The sequence below is a fragment of the Rhinoraja longicauda genome, chromosome 2 (assembly GCF_053455715.1).
Source record: "Rhinoraja longicauda isolate Sanriku21f chromosome 2, sRhiLon1.1, whole genome shotgun sequence".
Classification (NCBI taxonomy): domain Eukaryota; kingdom Metazoa; phylum Chordata; class Chondrichthyes; order Rajiformes; family Arhynchobatidae; genus Rhinoraja; species Rhinoraja longicauda.
In genome coordinates, this window is record NC_135954.1 from 29,393,793 (window position 1) to 29,417,791 (window position 23,999).

The 23,999-nt window shown below is 39.4% G+C and overlaps 1 protein-coding gene across 1 annotated transcript in view; it reads right to left on the reverse strand.

Moving 5' to 3' along the window:
• armc3 (armadillo repeat containing 3) overlaps positions 1 to 23,999 on the reverse strand; it is a 64,879-nt gene that overhangs the window by 33,011 nt on the left and 7,869 nt on the right. The window contains exons 3-11 of the mRNA XM_078427660.1: positions 23,195 to 23,312; positions 19,583 to 19,708; positions 18,174 to 18,242; positions 14,748 to 14,923; positions 13,875 to 14,069; positions 8,148 to 8,331; positions 3,668 to 3,820; positions 3,445 to 3,550; positions 349 to 598 (exon numbers count right to left, since the gene is read on the reverse strand). Of these exons, the coding sequence (XP_078283786.1) occupies positions 349 to 598; positions 3,445 to 3,550; positions 3,668 to 3,820; positions 8,148 to 8,331; positions 13,875 to 14,069; positions 14,748 to 14,923; positions 18,174 to 18,242; positions 19,583 to 19,708; positions 23,195 to 23,312 (1,377 nt within the window). The remainder of the gene's footprint in view (positions 1 to 348; positions 599 to 3,444; positions 3,551 to 3,667; positions 3,821 to 8,147; positions 8,332 to 13,874; positions 14,070 to 14,747; positions 14,924 to 18,173; positions 18,243 to 19,582; positions 19,709 to 23,194; positions 23,313 to 23,999) is intronic.

Here is a 23,999-nt window from a genome sequence, read left to right on the forward strand (position 1 = left end):
CTGTCTTCCCACTCTTCTTTGCTATGTTATACTTCCTCTCCTTAATATTACATTTAAAATAGACCCAAAAAAGCTGGAATAACTCAGTGGGTCAGGCAGCATCTCCGGAGAAAAGGAATAGGTGACCTTTTAGGTCGAAACCCTTCTTCAATCTGAGAGTCAGGGGAGAGGAAAACGAGAGATATGAAAAGGTACATAGAACAAATGAATGAAAAGTATGCAAAAGGACAATTCAAAGCCAGCAACGATGATCGTGGAAAGGTGGAGCCCACATTGGTCCATCGTTACATTTAATTTTATAAGTACATTTAACACAATACTATCACTATTTAGAATCTCACAGCCTACCTCTGTTCTTCCATTCACATCACATGCCAGTGAAGCCACAACGAGTGCAGCCTTGCTCTGCACTAGGGTATTATTTGACCTCAGTGGTTCCACAATCATTGTCATGGCGCCATAACTCTGAATACTGCCACGTATAGGTTCCTGTAGAGCTAGATTAGTAATTGTAGTAGCAGCACTGGCAACAATAGTATCACTTGAATCATGTAGTGATTTCACCAATGGCTCCACTCCTTTGGCATCAAAAACAGCACTGTACAAATAAAATACATATCACAATCAAGCTTTTCTTTTTATGCGTGGTCATAATGAAACAGGTACAGCTTGGAAGAAATGGTTTAAACCAAAGATAGACACAAAAACCTGGAGTAACTCAGCGGGTCAGACAGCATCTCTGGAGAATAGGAATGGGTTCAGTCTGAAGAAGAGTCTCGACCCGACACGTCACCTATTCCTTTTCTCTAAAGATGCTGTCTGACCAACTGAGTTACTCCAGCTTTTTGTGTCCATCTTCGGAAAATAAACAGTTATTGTTTCAGGTTAAAGACCTGATGAAGGGTCTTCAACCTGAAAGACTGACTCTATTTATCTTCTTACAGATACAGTCTGACTTGCTGAGCATTTCTACCATTTCCTGTTCCTGCTTTAGATTTTTAGCATCTGCAGTTTTTTGATTTTCATGTCAATGTTCTGATAAAAGGCCATTTACTTGAAACACTGACTTTGTTTTTCCCTTCAGAAATGCTGTCTATTTCTGGCAGTTTTTGTTTTATCCCATATAAGAGTGAATGACTATGACTAAGAAATGTATGAAATAAATGGTCTATTCCAAGCTCTGTCACAGAGGGAGAAAGGAGAATAAATTTCCCCACTCCCCTGACATCAGTCTGAAGAAGGGTCTCCACCCGAAACATCACCCATTACATCTCTCTAGAAATGCTGCATGACCCGCTGAGTTACTCCAGCATTTTGTGTCCACCAAAGATTTGAGGAACTGCTCAAAGCTTTCTTGATGAAATGCAACATTCTCACTGACTCATAGAATCCTTGGCTTTGACACTCAAAGTGGAGAAAGATTCATCACAGTGGTATAGATAATTATGCACTGGGTACACAAATGTAAGCTATGGAAGGAGTAGACCACTTCACTTCATTTCACTTCAGATCACTACCCGTCTACCTGCTATATCAGCCATCACTTGCCATCTGTGGAAAGGTCTTGCAGCCCCTATATTGGCCTCATTAGCCCACAAAAATATAATGAAAATACATCATTGTTGAATAAGATGATATATTCAATTTTGTCTGTGACTATCTCAGTGATCTGCATTGAGGCCCCAATTTTCAACCATTTAAAAAAAATTTGGGGAGTTATGTATCCAAGTTTGCAGAGGTCACACAACTAGGAGGGACAGCAGGTAGTAGAATGAAATCAGCAAAGTGAAGGTTACAGTAAATCAGATCAGCCATAATTTAAGTGAATGACGGAGCTGGCATGAGTTGCTTAAAGGCCTGCTTGCAATGTAAACTTCCTCCACTTTACTTCGACAACTCTGAAATCTCATCATGTTCTCTGGATGCTTATATTTTTAACTAGCAATAAGTGCATTACAAAAGATTTTGGCTGTTGTAGAAGCTGATCAATTGGCCTCACAGTCGGTTCAATTTCAGCAAAACTTATATGTTACTACTAATCCTAGTCATTGACACATCGAACGTATCACAAAATGCTGGAGTAACTCAGCAGCTCAGGCAGCATCTCTGGAGAGAAGAAATGTGTGACGTTTCGGGACGAGACCCTTCTTCGGACTCTATCTGCCGCTAGTCATTGACACTATCAGAAATATAAAATCTCACTTTGAATGGATAGAACACAACCCCATTCCCCCAAAAGTGTTGATAATGTGAACATATTGGCATTTGACATCAGAGAAAAGTTTAGACTTATTGAGGTTAAGATCTTGGAGTTCTGTTGAGCTGGCACAAGTATAGCAGAGAACGATTTCTATCTGTCCATGGGTACAGCTACATACTCCATTCCAATATGATGGTTAGAATAATCCACTTGTTAAACCTAGTGTCTTTGGAGAGTGAGAGGCAACCTGATTAAAGCACAGAAGACCTTTAAGGGCCTTGATAGGATGTGTATGATGGAGAGGATATTTCTTCTGGGAGGAGAATGTAGAATAAAGGTACTCATGTGTTAATAAGAGGTTGCCTATTTTAAGATAGATCTGATGAGATTTATTTTCTCTCAGAGGGTCATGAACTCTTTTTTTAACAGGCAGGGGAATCAGAGAAATGTACGATTTTAAGGCAGAGGTACATGGATTTAAAAGATACCATGGGTCAGCGGGAATGTAGAGGTAAGTTTTCAATCAGATCAGCCATAGTCTTATTGAGTGATGGTGCAGGCTCGAAGGGCCAGGTGGCCTCCTCCTGCTTTTAATGTCCATTCCCATCAGGACGCAAAGACAATTCTGACAGTTTACCAGCAGATGGCAGAATAACACTCAAACAGAAAAACATTGAGGTGTCAATTTTTAAAAACACATAATAAATAGAAATTTAATTAAAAAAACATTTTTCTACAGCACCAATTTTGAAAGACCCATAAAATACTCAAATTAACTTCCAATGAAGCTTTAAAATATCAAAATAGCCTAACAATTTCCCTAAGGTTATGTGAATAGATGTATCATTTCCTGACAATAATTTGTTGAATTTATAGAGAGTGATGTTCAAACCATCAGATCTCCACCATTTTTCCTATATAAATTCTTGTCTGGCAGTGTTTTCCATCTCAGGAATTTTAGCCCTTTGTCTGTATCTGATGACAGGAAGATAACAGTAATTCACACTAAACTTGAGTCTGAAAATTAGGTACAACTATAAGCCCAAACCTACAATATAAATCTACTTTGTTAAAATACTGTTCAAAATCAAACTAGGATCTAATAAATTACAGGCTTTTTAAAAAAATGGTGCACCAAATTCATAACAGGGAAATTGTTAAAGAACATCTAAATTCACAGCAAAAAATATTCAAGATAAACTTGAGTGTCAAATAGAAATATCATTAATAATAAAACTGCTTACTTAATATTGTTGGAATTATTAGTTGTCAGATTTGCTATAGCTACATTAACAGCTTCTCTCAGTTCTTCATTGTCACTCATCAGCAATGGAACCAGGCGAAAAATACCTTTGGCAAACAATATTTTAGAAATCTAGTTAATCTGTGTACATATGTAGTTGACTACTTTACTATGCAAAGAAAAGCAAATTATCATTTGAATAATGTTGTGTCATTCATGTTTACCTTCGGCTCTGAAAGACTCTTTGCTAGCTTCATCTTCACACATGACTGATATGGCTTCAGCAGCTGCAGCTCTGATTTCATCATTGTTAACTCCCAAAAGTAACTGCAATGCTTTTTCCACACCTTCTTGATGTAAAATATGCCGAATTTCACCTTAGAAACATAGCAACATAGAAACATAGATATATAACATTGAGACAAATCAGTGCAAAAGAAATTACAAAACAAAAATGCCTTCTAAGGAAGAATTCTTTGAACAACTAATAACTGCAATAGCTGATGAAAAGTATGAAGAAAGCATCATTAATGAGATACACAAAGAATGTACATCTTTGAGAATCACATGTTCTTAGTTATCTAAAATACTTGTATTATTCTTAATTCTCAACTCACTGCAGTGTACTTTCTGTACAAGCCTACCATAAATGAATAACTTAATCAATTCCAATGATGCTGGGAGACAGCAACAGCCAATATTCTACCACATATCTACCACGAACATTAATGTCTCGATTACTTCATGCTAACTCCAACTCATCTCAAGTACCCTTCACAAAAGATAATTTGCATTGTCAACCACAGAATTACATTATTGAATGATTCTAAGGAAAATAAAAAGTTCATAATACAACACATAGGAATGAAAACTAATTATTGCAAATTATAGGAAGGATGTCGACAAAATGGAGAGGGTACAGAGAAGATTTACTAGAATGTTGCCTGGGTTTCAGCACTTAAGCTACAGAGAGAGGTTGAACAGGTTGGGTCTTTATTCTTTGGAGCGTAGAAGGTTGAGGGGGGACTTGATAGAGGTTTTAAAATTTTTAAGAGGGACGGACAGAGTTGACGTGGGTAGGCTTTTTCCCTTGAGAGTGGGGAAGATTCCAACAAGGGGACATAACTTTAGAATTGAGGGACAAAAGTTTAGGGGTAACATGAGGGGTAAGTTCTTTACTCAGAGGCTGGTGGCTGTATGGAATGGGCTTCCGGTGGAAGTGGTGGAGGCAGGCTCGATTTTATTATTTAAGAGTAAATTGGATAGGTATATGGATGAGAGGGGATTGGAGGGTTATGGTCTGAGAGCAGGTAGATGAGACTAGGTCAGAGAGAGTGGTTGGTGTGGACAGGTAGGGCCGAACGGGCCTGTTTCCGTGCTGTAGTTGTTATATGGTTATACTCAGCAGATGAAGCAGCATCTACAGGGATGGGAACAGAGTTAATGATTCAGGATGATAATCATCAGAACAAGAAAATGTTAGAAAGCAAGCATGTTTTACTCGCACTTAAGTTGGGAGAGGGGCCTGGTGGAGAGAATAACGATTGTGATAGGGTGGAGACTTAAGAAAATGCCACAGATGGTGCTGGTGTGTTCTGAAGAAGGCTGTTACTTGCAAATCACCTTGATTCTGTATTGTCCAGAATTTTATTTCAACCATTAAAATACGCTATGAGACAGCCTCCACAATTCTCTAGATCCCAAGATTCCCAATCATCTTGGAGTAGTTTTAGAACATGTAATTCTGTGTCTTACCTCTTATCCAAAACATCTTATCTCCCCCCCAAAGGAATATCTAAACAGCATACAGTGTATCCTATTAAGTCCTTTTTGAATCTTACTTCTTTCAATAATGTTCTTCAAAACTTCAGGGTATATAGGTCTGCTCTGATCAATATTTTCTCAAATGACAACTTGCGCCACTTCTAAGGCAGAATTATTCTTGCTGAAAGCAAGGGTCCAAAACTTCATGCAATATTGTATTCTCACCAAAAACCTCCACCTTACCAAATATCTTTGGAAACTCATAGAGTCACAAAGCATGGAAAAAGGCCCTTCAGCCCAATCTGTCCATGCTGACCATCATGCCCCATCTTCACTAGTCCCACCTGTCCATGCTTGGCCCATAACCATCAAAACCTATCCTAACGTCTTATACAACTGTAACATGACCTCCCAACTACTATACTCAATACTCTAACTGACGTAGGCCAATGAGCCGAGAGCCACCCTATCCACCTGTAATGCCACTTTCAAGGAACTATGCACCTGCAACCCTAGATCCCATTCAGTGTAGGTCCTGCCCTTGGAAGACTGCCCAAATTGTAACACCTCGCATTTCTCTCTATTAAATTCCATCATCCATTCCTCAGCCCACCTGCCCAACCGATCAAGATCCTGGTGCAATTTCTGACACCCATTTTCACTCTCTACAATATCACCTACTTTAGTGTCATCTGCAAACCTGTGAATCATGTCTTGTACATTTTCATCCATATCATTGATATAGATGACAAAAAGCAATAGGCCCAGCACCAAACCCTGAGGAACACCACTAGTCACAGGCCTCCAGTCTGAAAAGCAACCTTTACCATCACCTTCTGCTTCCTTCCATGAAACCAATTTTCTATCCAGTCAGCTATTTCTCCTTGGATCCAATGCAATCTGACTTTCCTGAGCAGCCTAGCATGTTGAGCCTTGCTGAATTGCATAGATACGACTACAGCTCTGCCCTCATCTACCTTTTAGGTCTCATTTTTTAAAAACGCAATCAGATTTGTGAGACGCGATCTCCCATGTACAAAACCGTGCTGCTTATCCTTGTCTATCTAAATACATGTATGTCTTATCTCACAGAATAGTCTCTAGTGACTTACTGACCTGTAGTTCCCAGGCTTTTCCCTGCAGCCCTTCTTAAATAGAGGCACAACGTTTGCCACTCTCCAGTCTTCCGGCACCTCACCCATATTTAATGACATACATCTCAGCCAGGGCACCTGCAATTTCCTCTCTGGTTTCCCTCCGTACCCTCAGATATTTCTGATCGGGATACTCAACTACATTCACTGGCTTTTCATTTCTACCCTGCCTCAAAGAATTCCAATAACGTTGCTAATTACAATTTCTTGTTCATAAAAATATGTTGATACTGCCTACTCATGATCTGTTTTTCTATGTATTGTGCAAGAATACTTTAAATTTCTAGAGCTATTATCAAATCAATACTATATCTTTTATTTCCTTCTAAACGTAGAAGGATGTGAGATGTGCGACTGCACAACCAGCACTGCTCCCAGCAGATGAGTCAACAATAACAGCTAAGAACACACAGAAAACTGATGACAATTTATGTAGCTTTTATTTATAATGAATAAAATATGCTCTCTTTATAATGCTCTCTTGCTATCCTCTTTGCTGCTGTAACACTGTAAATTTCCACGGTGTGGGACGAATAAAGGAATATATTATTATTATTATTATATATTATAGAAGAAGTTTACCAGCCCACCATTCTCCTGGACAATATATTTATCCTAATGTTTATTTTTTCTAATCTGTTCCAAAGTAAACACATTATTCCAGTTGAAATCTAATAAGGGCTCTGCACACCTGAAGCACACTTGTGAATTTCAATTCCTGAGAATTTTGAGCAAAAAAATTGCCCATTTCCCTCCACAAATACTCCCTGATCCATTGACTCCCCCCAGCAGTTTGACATTTAAGGTGTTTTGCTTACTTCTGCATTAACCTTTAGTGAATTGCAGATAGAACCACCAGCAGGGCGAATCCAGAAAATAGATATGAAAAGTTGTGATACGGTAATCATGAGGGCTTTTAAACTGCATGTAGAATGCAGATGTCAAAATAGCAGCAGTAAAGAAATAGATGAAATGAGGAAATGCATATGAGATGGGTTTCTTGGTCAAAAACTGCAAGGATTAAATAATAATCTTATAAAAGCACTTCGAGAGCAGAGTTATCATATTGCATTAACATTTTGTATTCAGCTTGAAGGTGATATAATTTATTCCAAAACCAGCATCTCAAATCTAATAAAAAAATAACAATGAATGTATGAGAGGTGAATTGGTTATGACTTTTGGGAAAATGTATTAGAAGTAATGAAGGTAGACCGGCAATGCCTAGTGCCTCAAGAACAAAACAAAAAAAATCCTTTCAGGAAAATTGTTTGCTTTGTGATTAATAGGAGAAATTAAAGCTAGCAATAAATCAGAGGTTTAAGAAATTTCCAAAAGCTTGAAACTGGGAGCATTTTACAATTCAGACCTGAGGGGCCTGTGTCTGTGATGTATTTCTCTATGAATCTATGAAAACAGATTGCATAATTGTGGATGCATTCCTTTAACTATGGAAGATGTGGGTCAGGGGGAAGGAGAACTACGAATGTTGAAGGTGAGGACTGGGATTGTTATTTCAATTCAAAGGACTGTTACAAACACATCCCGTGATACTTGCAAGGCCAAACTTGCAAATGTTTATGTCTTTCACATCTTTCATTCAGTGTTTGAAGAAAATCTACTGTAATATATAATGTAAACTAAAATATACATATATAATGTCAAGCCATAATTTTGAAAAATAATTTTGATCTTTATTAATTAATAACTAACGTTTACTTAAAATTATTAATTTTAGATACTGCATTTTAATCACTATCTTGTGAAATTCAGTTCTCTGACATACGGTTAAGAGCTGATTGTGTTATTGCTTTAGCTGCATGCTTCTGGGCCTCTGGATGAGTGGATGAGGTGACAAATAATAAAAACTTTTCCAAGGCTCCCGATTCACGAATATACATTACGTTATCAGGCTCTTCCAGACAATTTGCCAGCACGTGCAAAATGTCTGCATGAAGATCAACAAGTTCCTAAGTTGAGAAAAGAATTTTAATGAAATCACATAGAATTAAATTAGAATTTCAGCTGTACAAAATTGTAATATATAAATTATCAAAGCTATTTTATTTACAACTTTGTAATTTTTTTCTTTGGTCTCTGAATAATAGAACATCGAATCATGCAGAGTAAACTCTAGCAAAAACAATAATCATCTGTAAGTGGAAATAAATTGGAATTGTACTCACTAAATATTGTACTTACTAATTATGAGAAGTAGCCAGTGAGCTGGCATCCACCAGAACAAATAAATAGCACAGTGGGCTATATTTAAATGCTTCAATAACATGGTACACACAAGCATGTGAGAAAAATATCTTATTTCAGTTAGAGTGGCTTACATACAGAGCCTAACATTCCAGTCCAATGTCTCAAAAATCAAGTTATTTTCAGAGAGCCACAGGATCATAGAATTGTGTGGGTGAATTCAAGAACCTGATAGTTATAGCATAGTAACTGTACAAGTTGTTGGTGAAACCACACTGTGTGCAGTTCTGGTCGCCCAGCCTCAGAATGTTACTAAATTAGAAATGGTGCAGAAGAAATTCACCAGCATGTTTCCTGGGCTTGTGCGCTTGAGATATCGGGAGATGTTGGATAAGCTGGGACATTTTTCTTTGGAGCATACACTTGCACTTTGCACTCCTGCACTTTGTGTTTTACATTATGATATACAGATGGATGACACTTAAGGAACAAGAAATATGGAACAAGAACAAGGGTGGAATGGAAGGGAATTTGAGGAATGGCTGAGATCTAGGATGGCTCAGTGATGTACAGGTTTGGAGGTTCATTGGCTACTGTAAATTGTCCCTAGTGTGTAGGATAGTGTTAGTGCACAGAGTGATCGCTGGTCGGCGTGGACTGGGTGGGCCGAAGGGCCTGTTTCCACGCTGTATCTCTTAAAGTTTAAATTCTAATGTATTCCTTCATTCCTTTGCTCCTCTCTTCAGCTTATATACCTGAACATAGTGACAGTACAATTATAACTGCAGCCATGGGGATCATAAGCGAAAAACATTTACTTAGATATCACTGTGCTCCCTAAGGATGGGCGTATGGTTTGATGTTGTCTGCTGGATTATTCACATTCTGTTCAAAATTAATTTTCCACTGCACGGCAGCAGAGGGCATAGGGAGGAGGAGGGCAGATGGCAAAAAAGGAAGGTGAAACTAGGACTTCCTTAAGGATCCTGGGATTCATTTGAGGGCAACATTACATTTGCCCAGGGAATCAAAGATTGGGGGAAGTAAGTGAATTCAGCAACACACTGCAACCAATTAGAGTTTTAGAGTCATATTAGAGTCAATTAGAGTTTTACAGCGTAGAAACAGGCCTTTCGGCCCAACTTGCCCTCACCGGCCAACATGTCCCATCTACACCAGTCCCACCACATACCTGCATTTGGCCTATATTCCTCTAAACCTGTCCTAACCATGTACCTGTCCAAATATTTCTTAAACATTGCAATAGTACCTGCCTCAACTACCTGCTCTAGCAGCTCGTTCCATACACATACACTTATCACTTTGCATGAAAAAGCTACCCCTTCAGATTCTTATTAAATTTTTCCCCCCTCACCTTAAACCTATGTCTTCTGGCTCTTGATTGTCCTACTCTGGGCAAGAGACTCTGCGCATCTACACAATCTATTCCTCTCATGATTTTATACACCTCTACAAGATCACCGCTCATCCTCCTGCACTCCAAGGAATAGGGTCCCAGCTTGCTCAACCTCTCCCCATAGCTCAGGCCTTCAAGTCCTGGCAATATCCTCATAAATCTTCTCTGCACTCTTTCTGGAATTTTTTGAAGATGTAACTAGGAAAATGGACAAGAAAGAGCCAGTGGATGTAGTGTACCTGGACTTTCAGAAAGCATTTGATAAGGTCCCACATAGGAGATTAATGGGCAAAATTAGAGCACATGGTATTGGGGGTAGGGTACTGACATGGATAGAAAATTGGTTGGAAGACAGGAAACATAGAGTAGGGATTAACGGGTCCCTTTCAGAATGGCAGGCAGCGACTAGTGGAGTACCGCAAGGCTCGGCGCTGGGATTGCAGCTATTTACAATATACATTAATGACGTAGATGAAGGAATTAAAAGCAATATTAGCAAATTTGCAGATGATACAAAGTGGGTGGCAGTGTGAACTGTGAGGAGGATGCTATGAGGATGCAGGGTGACTTGGACAGGTTGTGTGAGTGGGCAGATGCATGGCAGATGCAGATTAATGTGGATAAATGTGAGGTTATCCACTTTGGTGGTAAAAACAGGAAGGCAGATTATTGTCTGAATGGTGTCAAGTTAGGAAAAGGGGAAGTAAAAAGAGATCAGGGTGTCCTTGTTCATCAGTCACTGAAAGTAAGCATGCAGATACAGCAGGTAGTGAAGAACTCCTCTTGTCATGTTGGCCTTCATGACAAGAAGAATTGTATATGGGAGCAAAGAGGTCCTTCTGCAGTTGTACAGGGCCCTAGTGAGACCACACCTGGAGTACTGTGTGCAGTTTTGGTCTCCAAATTTGAGGAAGGACCTTCTTGCTGTTGAGGGCGTGCAGCGTAGGTTTACTAGGTTAATTTCCGGAATGGCGGGACTGTCGTATGTTGAAAGACTGGAGCGACTGGGCTTGTATACACTGGAATTTAGAAGGATAAGAGGGGATCTTATTGAAATATATAAGATTATTAAGGGATTGGACACGCTAGAGGAAGGAAACATGTTCCCAATGTTGGGGGAGTCCAGAACTAGGGGCCACAGTTTAAGAATAAGGGGTAGGCCATTTAGAACGGAGTTGAGGAAAAACCTTTTCACTCAGAGAGTTGTAAATCTGTGGAATTCTCTGCCTCAGAAGGCAGTGGAGGCCAATTCTCTGGATGCTTTCAGGAGAGAGTTCGATGGAGCTCTTAATGATAGCGGAGTCAGGGGGTATGGGGAGAGGGCAGGAATGAGGTACTGATTGTGGATGATCAGCCATGATCACAATGAATGGCGGTGCTGGCTCGAAGGGCCAAATGGCCTACTCCTGCACCTATTGTCTATTTCCAGCTTGACAACATCTTTCCTATAACATGGTGCCCAAAACTGAACACAATACGCTAAATGCGACCTCACCAATGTCTTATACACCGCAACATGAGCTCCCAACTTCTTTGCTCAATGCTCTGACTGATGAAGGCCAATGTACCAAAAGCCTTTTTGACCACCTTATCTACCTGTGATGCCACTTTCAATGAACTATGTACCTGTACTCATAGATCCCTCTGCTCTACTACACTCCCCAGAGTTCACTGTTTAGGTACCGTTCACTGTTTAGGTTCTGCCCATGTTAGTGCTCCCAAAATGAAACACCTCACATTTCTCTGCATTAAATTCCATCTACCATTCCTCAGCCCATTTGGCCAGCTGATCGTGATCCTGCTGCAATTTTTGACAACCATCTTCACTATCTACAATACCACCCACTTTTATGTCATCTGCAAATTTGCTAACCATGCCATATACATTCTCATCCAAATCATTGATTGATATAGATGACAAATAGCAATGGCCCCAGCTCCAAACCCTGAGGCTCACCACTAGTCACAGGCCTCCTGTCAGAAAAGCAACCTTCCACCATCACCCTCTGCTTCCTTCCATGAAGCCAATTTTCTATCAATTCAGCTATCTCTCCTTGAATCCCACGGGATCTAACATTACATAGCAGCCTACCATGTGGAACTTTGTCAAATACCTTACTGAAATCCATGTGTACATCTACAACTCCGCCTTCATCGACCTTTTTGGTAATATCTTCAAAAAAATCAGTCAGATTCATGAAACACGACCGCCCACATACAAAACCACGTTGACTATCCCTAATCAGCCCATGTCCATCTAAGTGCATATATACTATCCCTCAGAATACTCTCTAGTGACTTTGGATTTGGAATATTAAGCATTATGTCACCATCATGTCTTACTAATTTCTAACAATAATCATCTTTACAAAGTGGAAGTCCCACCTTGCAATTTAACAACATCACCAATTCCAATTCCTCATACTAGTAATATTCTGGGAATATTAAGTAGCGTGTAATTATTCCAAGAATATGTCAAAAGCAACCTTTTCCGGTGAGAGACGAATCTCCTTATTTCACAAATGAAACTAGTAAGGATTTTGAGAAATATTGTTTACAGCTGCAAAGAATGCTCTTGTTTTACTCTTCGAATTCAACTCCGATGGCATAAAAGACCACTCTCTCTCATTCAGAACATTTGATCATTTTGGTAATAATTATCATACAATACGATTATTATTTCAACACAAAATTAGACTATTTTCATGACTGCATCATATTGTTAACAAAGATAGGCACAAAGTGCTGGAGTAACTCAGCAGGTCAGACAGCATATATGGAGAAGAAGGATGGGTGATATTTTGGGTCTAAACCCTTCTTCAGACTGAAAGTAGGAGGTGGAGGGGGTGGGGAGAGGTGAATAGCTGGAGACGAGGTCTGGGACAAATCGGGGCCAGCCACAAATGACCTGAGGTAGGGAGGTGTCCGGTAGGTCCATCGTTGGCTAGGAAAGGTGTGATCTCAAGAAAAACAATGTGGAGAACTGTGGAACAGGGAAAAACGACTAGGGAGGAGGATGGGGGCAAGGAGGGAAGGGGAGTGTGATATGAAGTTACTTAAAATGAGAGAATTCAATGTTCATATCGTTTGGTTGTAAGCTGTTCCTCCAATTTGCATGTTACCTCAATCTGGGAATGGGGGAGGCCCAGGACAGAAAGGTCAGTAGAGGAATGGGACGGGGAGTTGAAATGGTTGGCAACCGGGAGATCCCGTAGGCCTAGGCAGACTGAGCGTAAGGGTTCAGCAAAACAGTCGTCGAGTCTACGTTTGGTCTTGCTAATGTACAGGAGCCCATATCGGGAATACCGGATGCAGTAGATGAGGTTAGAGGAGGTATCTGTGAATCTGTCTAACCTGAAAGGACTGTTGGGGCCCCTGGATGGAGTCGAGGGAGGAGGTATTTCGCTTCGGCAGCTTACAACCTAGTGGTATGAACATCAAATTCTCTAATTTTAAGTAACTTCTTCTTCTTCTCATTCTCCCCTCCCCTCCCCTCCCTCCCCCCTTGCTGCCTTCCTTCTCCCTAGTCATTTGTACCTATTCCACAGTTCTCTACATTGTTTATCTTGAGATCACGCTTTCCCTAACCAACAACGTACCTTCCAGGCCTGAGGTCATTTGTGGCTGGCCCTGATTGGTCCTGGTCTTTTCTCACCACCAGTTCTTCACCTCCCCCCATCCTTGACTTTCAGTCTGACTAAGGGTTCCGACCCAAAACGTCACCCTTCCCTTTTCTCCAGATATCCTGCCTGACCTGCTGAGTTACTCCAGCACTTTGGAATAAACCAGTATCTGCAGTTCTTTGTTTCTTCATATTGTTAACAGTCGGATTAAACATTACATATTTATCTCAAGCATGACTTACAAAAGGTTACTGCATAGGTTTATTACCGGGTTGTCAAGAACTCGTAGGAGGTTTTCATGGCCTTCATTCTGAAACAGTGCCGTTCGGCTGTCCGAATCCCTGGACACGGTTATCAGGGTCTGCAATGTCAAGTGCTGAATGACAGGGTAGTCAGAGTTCAATAGATCCAACAGAGGAATAATTCCAGTCTTTTCAGTAAATGCAGCACGAGCCAGAACTTCCTAAAATATATGGTCAAATAGAGTTAAATAGTCTCACAGTTTTAATTTATGATTGAATAAAAAAAAGTATGCATGAAGTGCATGCATGAATTTCACGAATTAGTTGCATTCAAATTGGCTTTATTTATGCCTGTTTAAACAATTAGAACAATAATCTGGCATAGTGGCGCTGGTGGTAGAGCTGCAGTTTCACAGGGCCAGAAACTCAGGTTCGATTCTGACCTTGGGTGCCGAGTGTGTGGAATTTGTAAGTTCTCCCAGTAACCACGTAGGTTTCCCCTGGGTGCTTCACTTTTAGTTTAGTTTATTATTGTCACATGTGTTGGGGTACAGGAAACATTTTACATGATTACAATCAAGCCGTCTGCAGTGCACAAATAGAGGATAAAGGATGCAACATTTAGTGCAAGATAAAGAGAGATAAAGTCCCATTAAAGATAGTTCAATGGTCTCCAATGAAGTAGATAGGAGGTCAGGGCTGCACTCTAGCTGATGAGAGGACCATTCAGTTCCCTGATAGCTGGGAACTGTCCGTGAATCTGGATTTCATCCCACATCCAAAGACATGCAGGTTAATATACCTCTGTAAATTGCTACTTGTAGAATTTTTAAAATCAGTATTACAGCATTAAGTCTCAAAATATATTTTAATTGTAAATAGAGAAATAGATATACTACCTGAATTAAATTAGAGATGCACTCAATGGAGTTCTTCTGAACATCTGGATCGGGGCTTGAAAGAAGACTAACGAGTGGTTCTAACCCACCTTTTTCGAAAATTTCTATTTTACTGGTGTAATCGATGGACATGGAAGCTAGGCACAATGTAGCTAGCTCCTGAACAACAACATCTTCTATGGTGAAGGGAAAAAAAACAAATCTCTTACAGTCTTTCCTCCTTTGTCTGCCTTAGTCCCACAGTTCAAAGTGTCACAGATTGTTATAGATGCAAAACATACAAAGATCTTTAAAAAGTACAGATTTCACACAGTTATGAATGCCTCTGCTAAAAAATTATTTCTGATTGATTTCAAGATTTTAAAAGGAAGTGCAAATACCTAGATTGCTATCAGGTCACCTTTTACAAAACAATGACTGTGAGAGAGATTAAATCGCACAGCAATACATCACACATGATTCAGACCCAGGTTACCTGTGAACAACAACATTATTATGAGCTTAATTTTTGTACTCCAAATGAGTTGGAGGGAGATGAGTTTCCATATTAGAGCAAAGCATCAGCATTTAGCATTTTAACATCTAGTATAGATATTTCAAGGGGAATGTTAAAATATGAGGGACTGGATTTTGAGAACAAGATGGTACTTACATGTGGGGGGGGAGGGGGTTATTAGATGGGGGTGGGGAGATTTATATACAGCAATGAATCGTAAATTGAAAGACTTTACGGATGGAGCCATTATAAGTCAGTGAGTATAGGAATCTGGGAGAGTGTTTTTTTAGGGGGGCAGTTGTGGCATCAATTTAGAGGGTCGATCAATGGCCTGCGGTTCAGGATAGAGTATTAAAAGCAATAACATCAAAGATTATAACCAAAGAAATGTTAGATTTATTTTATTCTTTGTGATCAAGCTCCTGGAAAACTTAGTGTTTAATTTTGTCCCTGATTCTACCAGAGGAAGTTGCTTTTTATCCATTTGTGAAATCCTTTTAAAACTGGAACAGCCAAAGTGGATTCAAGTACTCCCGACAATTGTAAGCTCCTCATTATCTAAAGAAACTGCAAATTTGTATTCCTTAAGTCCAAAATGGACAATTTCATACTTTTCCTCATTTATTCAGGCTGGATCACAAGAAACCATCAAATTGAACGCTGAAGAAAATGGATTTTGAAATGACATTCAAAGGTTTTCCATGGCATTTGATCTCCGAGAAGACAGAAGGGCAATGCTATTGAGATAAATTTAGTTGTATTTGATAGAAGGCTTGACGCTGAGTTGAATGAGATATTATGGTTGCAAAAAGCCTGGTTCGGCCCTAGCAAGGGAGTAAAATTTTTGTCAGAGGTATAAGATCATGAATTCTGCCCATCTAATAATTAACTGATGAAATTAAGACTCATCTAACAAAACAAAGAAAGATGGGGATTTTCGATAGAGAAACTAAGCTTCATCTAGAGCACATTCCACTTACCTATAGACCAAAGGAACTATTGATTAATCAGGTACTCAATTAGACAATAGACAATAGGTGCAGGAGGAGGCCATTCGGCCCTTCGAGCCAGCACCGCCATTCAATGTGATCATGGCTGATCATTCTCAATCAGTACCCCGTTCCTGCCTTCTCCCCATACCCCCTGACTCCGCTATCCTTAAGAGCTCTATCTAGCAGTGGAGAATTGGCCTCCACTGCCTTCTGAGGCAGAGAATTCCACAGATTCACAACTCTCTGAGTGAAAAAGTTTTCCTCATTTCCGTTATAAATGGCCTACCCCTTATTCTTAAACTGTGGCCCCTAGTTCTGGACTCCCCCAACATTGGGAACATGTTTCCTGCCTCTAACGTGTCCAATCCCTTAATAATCTTATACATTTCGATAAGATCTCCTCTCATCCTTCTAAATTCCAGTGTATACAAGCCTAGTCGCTCCAGTCTTTCAACATATGATAGTCCCGCCATTCCGGGAATTAACCTAGTAAACATACGCGCCCTCAATAGCAAGAATATCCTTCCTCAAATTTGGAGACCAAAACTGCACACAGTATTCCAGGTGCAGTCTCACTAGGGCCCTGTACAACTGCAGAAGGACCTCTTTGCTCCTATACTCAACTCCTCTTGTTATGAAGGCCAACATTCCATTGGCTTTCTTCACTGCCTGCTGTACCTGCATGCTTCCTTTCAGTGACTGATGCATTAGGACACCCAGATCTCGTTGTACGTCCCCTGTTCCTAACTTGACACCATTCAGATAATACTCTGCCTTCCTATTCTTACCACCAAAGTGGATAACCTCACTTCCAATAAATTCTAATAAATTATTCTGCAACAAACCTAAATATTTGAAATAAATAAAATCTCTTTGTGGAAACCTTTGGTAGCCATTAGCCCAAAAGTAGAAGCAGTATGCGTTTTTGGACTTTATAAAGGCTGTCAACAGGTTTATCATATCATATCATATATATACAGCCGGAAACAGGCCTTTTCGGCCCTCCAAGTCCGTGCCGCCCAGTGATCCCCGTACATTAACACTATCCTACACCCACTAGGGACAATTTTTACATTTACCCAGCCAATTAACCTACATACCTGTACGTCTTTGGAGTGTGGGAGGAAACCGAAGATCTCGGAGTAAACCCACGCAGGTCACGGGGAGAACGTACAAACTCCTTACAGTGCAGCACCCGTAGTCAGGATCGAACCTGAGTCTCCGGTGCTGCATTCGCTGTAAAGCAGCAACTCTACCGCTGCGCTACCGTGCCGCCGTAGGATGAGAGGGGGTCTTACAGAAACATATAAAATTCTGAAAGGATTGGACAGGCTAGATGCAGGTAAAATGTTCCCGATGTTGGGGGAGTCCAGAACCAGGGGTCACAGTTGAAGAAAAAGGGGTGGGCCATTTAGGACTGAGATGAGGAAAAACGTTTTCACCCAGAGAGTTGTGAATCTGTGGAATTATCTGCCACAGAAGGCAGTGGAGGTCAATTCACTGGATGTTTTCATGAGAGATTTAGATTTAGCTCTTAGGGCTGAAGGAATCTAGGGATATGGGGAAAAAGCAGGAACAGGGTACTGATTTTGATGATCAGCCATGATCATATTGAATGGCGGTGCTGGCTCAAAAGGTCGAATGGCCTACTCCTGCAACTATTTTCTATGTTTCTCTGTTATTCCATAAAGTAAGAGCTCAAATTATTCAAGCTAATATATTGCTATGCATAAGGATTGACTAAACAATGAAAAAGAAATGGAATAAATGGATTACTTTGAGGATCAGTGAGAGGGATGTTAAAAATAGAGATTCAAAACATAACTTAAAAAAATATTAATTGAAAATTTGGAGAGACTGTCAATGCATTTTGTGATGGGAAAAAAAAAGCAAGTTTGTTTATAAATTCCTAGGGATACAAATAAAACATTGAATTACCATCTGGAGCTAGACATGCAATAATTGATGGTAGGAAATCTAGTTGCCTCATTAATTTTCGAACTTCACCTGAAAAATAATGAAAACATCAACATGGAGAAATGACAAAAACATAAGAAATAGAAGGCTGAATTAGACATTCTGTCCCTTGTGCCTGTTCCATTATTCATTAAGATTGTGCCAGATCTTCCACCTCAGCACCACATTCTGCACTAACTCGATATACCTTCATTGAGAACCTTAGGTGTCTTACAACATGATAACAGACTTTTCGGCACACCAAGTCTGAGCCGGCCTTTAACCACCCAAAGAGATTAATCCTTTACTAAACCCATTTTTTCTCCCAACTCCCCACTGATTTCCCACTTACCTACAGACTAAGGGCAAATTACAGTGGTCAATTAACCCATCAACTCACATCTTTGGGCAGCTCATGTGTGAGGGACTATTGCCTCCTAATTACCTTAATTAATGGTCATTAATGAACTTCCACGGTCTTTCATTCAATTTCCAGTAGTACAATAAATTTAAATGGTTTCTAAAACATAATATCCCCAATTAAACAGCTAAAGACAAAACCACAGGCCATTTGATGCTTAGAATAAACCATTGCTTTTATCAAAGTAAGAGAAAAGATCTAGGCAAATATTTATTTCAGCACAATGACCACCAACCACAGACCCACCCATGCACAATCTTAATTTATGATTTCATCTGCCTTATACCATCACAAATTTTAACAAATAAATAGTAACGTTTTGTTTCTTCTCCTGAGGACAAGAACACCCTCTGAATACCCAACCATTTACAACTTAGTATTTGAGTTCCTTAAACTATTTATATTTAGTTATCAAAACAGAAACATTGCACTGCAGTTTGTGGTATGAGATGTGGTGTGGTTCTTGCCTTGGTGTCATTGCCTATTTCCATAAATCCCAAATTCATCATGACACATTTCCCACCTCTAAATTGCACTGATACTTGTCTATCTATCTACTCTTTACAGTGCACCTTGTGGATTGCCAGCAGCACAACTTGTGCTGTCAAATTGTCCAATTAACTCCTTTGTCCAGTACTCATTTTTAAGGAATTGACTCCTCTTTTCATCAGCTCAAATTTTGGCCTCATTCAATAACTCATTTCAATATCTCCTACCTGCAAGCACCTAGATTTTCTTTTGAGCTCAAATTCTCCTTGATCTAAAATCCTGCCAGAAATGAAGAATTGGTTTTGCATCCACCAGATATGGCCTGCTGTTAATCACAATCTTTGGAATTATATGTGACATTAGCAATTGTGACAGTATTTTTTAATCTTTTATTTTACTTCTCCTTAACCGTTTCAGTCTTGGGCTTTGGTTTTTATTTTGTCTTCTGGCAAAAATATTAAAACTAGTTACATATACTTACTATGAGTAGCCATCACTCCAAGTGCCATTGTGGCATACTTGTGGATTTGTTTATCTTCATGTGCTATTAATCTAGCCAGTTTTGGAATAGCTCCAAGTGTGAGGAGATTCAGCTTGTTTTCATCCCCTATGACAAAACACAATATCTTCAATGATAAACGTTCTTCACTAATTCTTTGGCTGTATATTTTATAAATAATTTAATTCTACCAACTTAATTATAGTATAATGGGCTCAAACAACTCAATGGCCCATCAACTACATCTGATCTCGCTCACAGCAGTTCCTTGAATGACCATGGATGGAACAGAATATGTTCCACTCTTGAGACTCTACGGAGGCCATGAGAGGTGACAAAGCAGCATCCTAGCTTAGCTCTTTGTCAATATCAATTTATTTTATATGTTTCTGACATTCAGAAACAATCAAAAACTATTCAAAATTAAATAAATCGATTAGAAAGGTTATTTATAAAATAATTAACAACAACTAAAAACACTTCAAAAATGTTTTAATAAAACATGAAACCATTCCCAAATAATTAAGAAACACATTACGTAAACATAACACATTACATAAAACGTAAACATCATGGTCTGTAACCACCATTGGGAAATGCTCTCAAATCCCCTTTTAAAAAGGTATTTTTCAGCATTATATTCCATCTGCCATGTTCTTGCCCTCTCCGTCACCCTCTCCATATCTCCTTGAATCTTCTATTACCTTCCTTCCTAGTGACAATCTCCCCATGTATAGTATTGTTAGCAAACCTTGACCAATTACCATTTGTCACCTCAGCCATTCCATAGATAAAGATGGTAAAATCTGTGGACCAACTACTGATCCTTGCAGTGGCTCCAGTAATCACAATATGCCAACCTGAGAATGATCTTTTTTTTTCCATTCTTTTACTGTTCCATGATTAATTCTAATCTCCGATTTCCAAATCAATTTCAGTATATTACTTACAATTCCACAACCTTGTTTACCAACTTCACAATGAAACCTTTTCATTGGATGTGGTGTTCTGTCAATCCAAACGCACCACATCCACTCTCCTTTTGATTGGTCTTATTGGTTACAACCTAACATCATTGTGGCCCTCCTTTACACCCGATGTATTTCAATATAATTCATCTACAACTGATAAAATATGCAGCAACAAAAGAGTAATGTAAACAAATACATTTTCCAAATAAAATGTGATTATTATGCAATTCATTCATTTGTAAGAACGGAATGCTTCCACTTTTCATTCCGTTTTTAGCTATCGCATCATCCATATGAATATAGATTTTAGACCAAAACTAGGTAGATGCTGGAAATCTGAAATAAAATAGTAATTGCTGGAGGTACACAGCAAGTTAGGTAAAATCTGGAAAGAGAAAAACAAAATTAAGATTTCATCTTGACTTTAAACTACATTTTACTTAAAACACTATAATGCCATAAGTAGAAAATACATGTATTTCCCTTGACCAAAAAGCAAGATACCCAAACTAAAACATATATTTAATTTTTTTCCATAAAATTAATGCAAAAATGGCATGCCTGTGGTCAAAATGGCAATAAAGTGAATGAAATAAGCATAATTTAAGGCACATTTGAGAAATTGTGGCTCTGGTGAAGAATTAGGAGGAGGCATTGGGTAGGTATATGCAGCTGGAATTAAGTATATCCCTGGAGGAGTTTCAGGAATTAAGAAGCATGCTAAAAAAGGAAATCAGGAGCATAAAAAGGAGGCAGGAGATAGCTCCGGCTGATATTGTTAAGGATAACCCAAAGACATGTACATTAAGGGGAAAAGGGTAACCAGAGAGACAATATGACCCCTCAGGAATCAAAGAGGCCATCTCTGTGTGGAGCTCAATAAGTATTTCTCCTCAGCTTATACTGTGAAAAAAGACATGAGGACCAGGGAACTTGGGGCAGTCAATGGAAGCGTCTTGAGAGCAGTAAGTATTACGATTGAGGAGGGTGGCAAATGTTGTGCCTCTATTTAAGATGGGCTGCAATGAAAAGCCTAGGAACTAAAGGCCAGTGAGTCTGACATCTGTGGTCAGAAGTTACTTGGGAGTATTCTGAGGGATAAGATGAACATGCATTTAGATAGACAAGCGCTGATTAGGGTTAGTCAGTGTGATTTGGTACATGGGAGATTGTGTCTCTCGAATCTGATTGAGTTTTTTAAAGATGTATCCAAAAATATTGATGAGGGCAGAGCTGTAGACGTCATATATAGCGCAGGGTCTCAGCAAGGTATTTGACAATGGTAGGGTGCTCTGGAAGGTTAGATTGCTTGGGATCCATGGAGAGCTAGCTGACTGGATAGAAAATTGGGCTCACGGAAGGAAGCAAAGGGTGATGGTGAAAGGTTGTTTTTCGGACTGAAGGTCTGTGATGAGTGGTATGATGACATCAAAAGAGTCATTACCATTGTCAGAAATTGCAGAAGGATCTAGATCAGTTGGGCAGATGGGATGAGGAATGGTTAATGGAGTTTAATACAGATATGTGTGAGGTGTTGCATTTGGGGAAGTCTATTCAGGGCAGGACCTACACAGTAAATGGCAGAGCTCTGGGGAGCATTGTAGAGCAAAGGGATTTAGAAGTTTGGGTTCATAGTTCCATGAAAGTGGTGTCACAGATAGGTTAGTCAAGAAAACCTTCGGCACATTGCCCTTTATCAGTCAGAGTAGTGAGAATAGAAGTTGGAAGGTCATGTTACAGTTGTACACGACATTGGTGAGGCCATAGTTGGAGTATCGTGTTCTGTTTTGGTCACCCTGTTATAGGAAATATGTTAGACACAAACTGCTGGAGTAACACAGCGCGACAGGCAGCATCTCTGGAGAGAAGGAATGGGTGATGTTTCGGGTCAAGATCCATCTTCAGACTGTTGTCAAGGGATAGGGAGATACATAGATAAGGAAGTGTAAGGTGTGAAAATAGGACAAAGGGAATGGTGATCGAGGAAAGTGTAGAATTGATCATTATTAGCTGGGAGAAGCTAATAACATAGCAAACAGATAAAATGTAATCGGAGACAGTAAGACTGATCAGAGAACTAGGAAGGGGGAGAGATGGAGAGAGAGGGAAAGATGTTGTTGAGCTGGAAAGGGTGCAGAGAAGATATACGACGATGTTCCCAGGACTCGAGGTTCTGAGTTTTCGGGAGAGGTTGAGCAGGCTAGGATTTTATTCCTTGGAGAGCAGGAGGATGAAGGGTGATCTTTTAGAGATACATGATCATGAGAGGAATAGATAGAGTAAATGTATAGAGTGTTTTTGCTCCGAGCAGGGGAATCAAGACCATAGGTTTAAGGTGAGGGGGGGAAAGATTTAATAAGAACCTGAGGAACAACTTTTTTACACAGTGGGTAGGTAGTATATGGAATGAGTTGCCAGAGGTGGTAGTTGATGCATTACTATAACAACATTTGAAAAACGTTTGGATGGGTACATGAATAGGATAGGTTTAGAAGAATATGTGAAAAATGCAGGCAGGTGGGACTAGTGTAAATGGGGATGTTGCCGGCGTGTGCAACTTGGGTCGAAGGGCCTGTTTACACACTGTATGACTCTAGGACTTTATCTGTGAAAATAAACTTACCTTTCTCAGCAAATTTGTACATAGCTTCACAGGCTTTAAGCAAAATGTCATCCTCTGGAGAATCCAACATAAGTACCACTGTCTGTACATTCTTGCTCTCAATAATAAGTGAATTAAACTGCATAAGAAAATCAAATAATTTTGTGTAAATTTTAATATTCAGCATTGAAAGTAAATAGCCCTTTTTATGCAATATCATTCATATCAAGATGTTTGTGTCAAGAATAGTACTCATGAGCAAGTATACTTCAAAGTCAATCATGGTTACTGGATAACATTGACTCCTTTATAACATGATAAATTTCAATATACAGAGCAAAATTCAAATGAAAACATCTACAAATTTAAAGGATTTTATCTCAAACCAAAATAGAGAGTGAAATATTCTCTCCAGACAAGAAACATTACCCAGAAATACAAGGACCAATTTACACAATTCAATTATTGCTCAAAGTTAGGTTAGTTTCCTTGGTATTGCCAGGAAACTCTGAATAACCACCACTGTGTTTGCACACTGGTTATCAATCCGTGATATGTCAAATTGCTCTCCAGCCGTTCAAAAGATGATCATGGGATCTTTTAGTTCCCACCAACATACTTTCTCCCACCTCTACAGAACTCAATTATGAAGTATACACAAAAAAAGGAGTCCGTTTTTGACCTCGAGCAGAGCTTTATATTCAATTATGTCCATTATTTATGCACAATATTCATCTTTGCAAAAATGCCAGCTACCTTCCAATCCTAAATGCCTCCATTGTGAAAGGACAAACATGTCTTCTTCATTTTCTGGCCTCCATTCTCC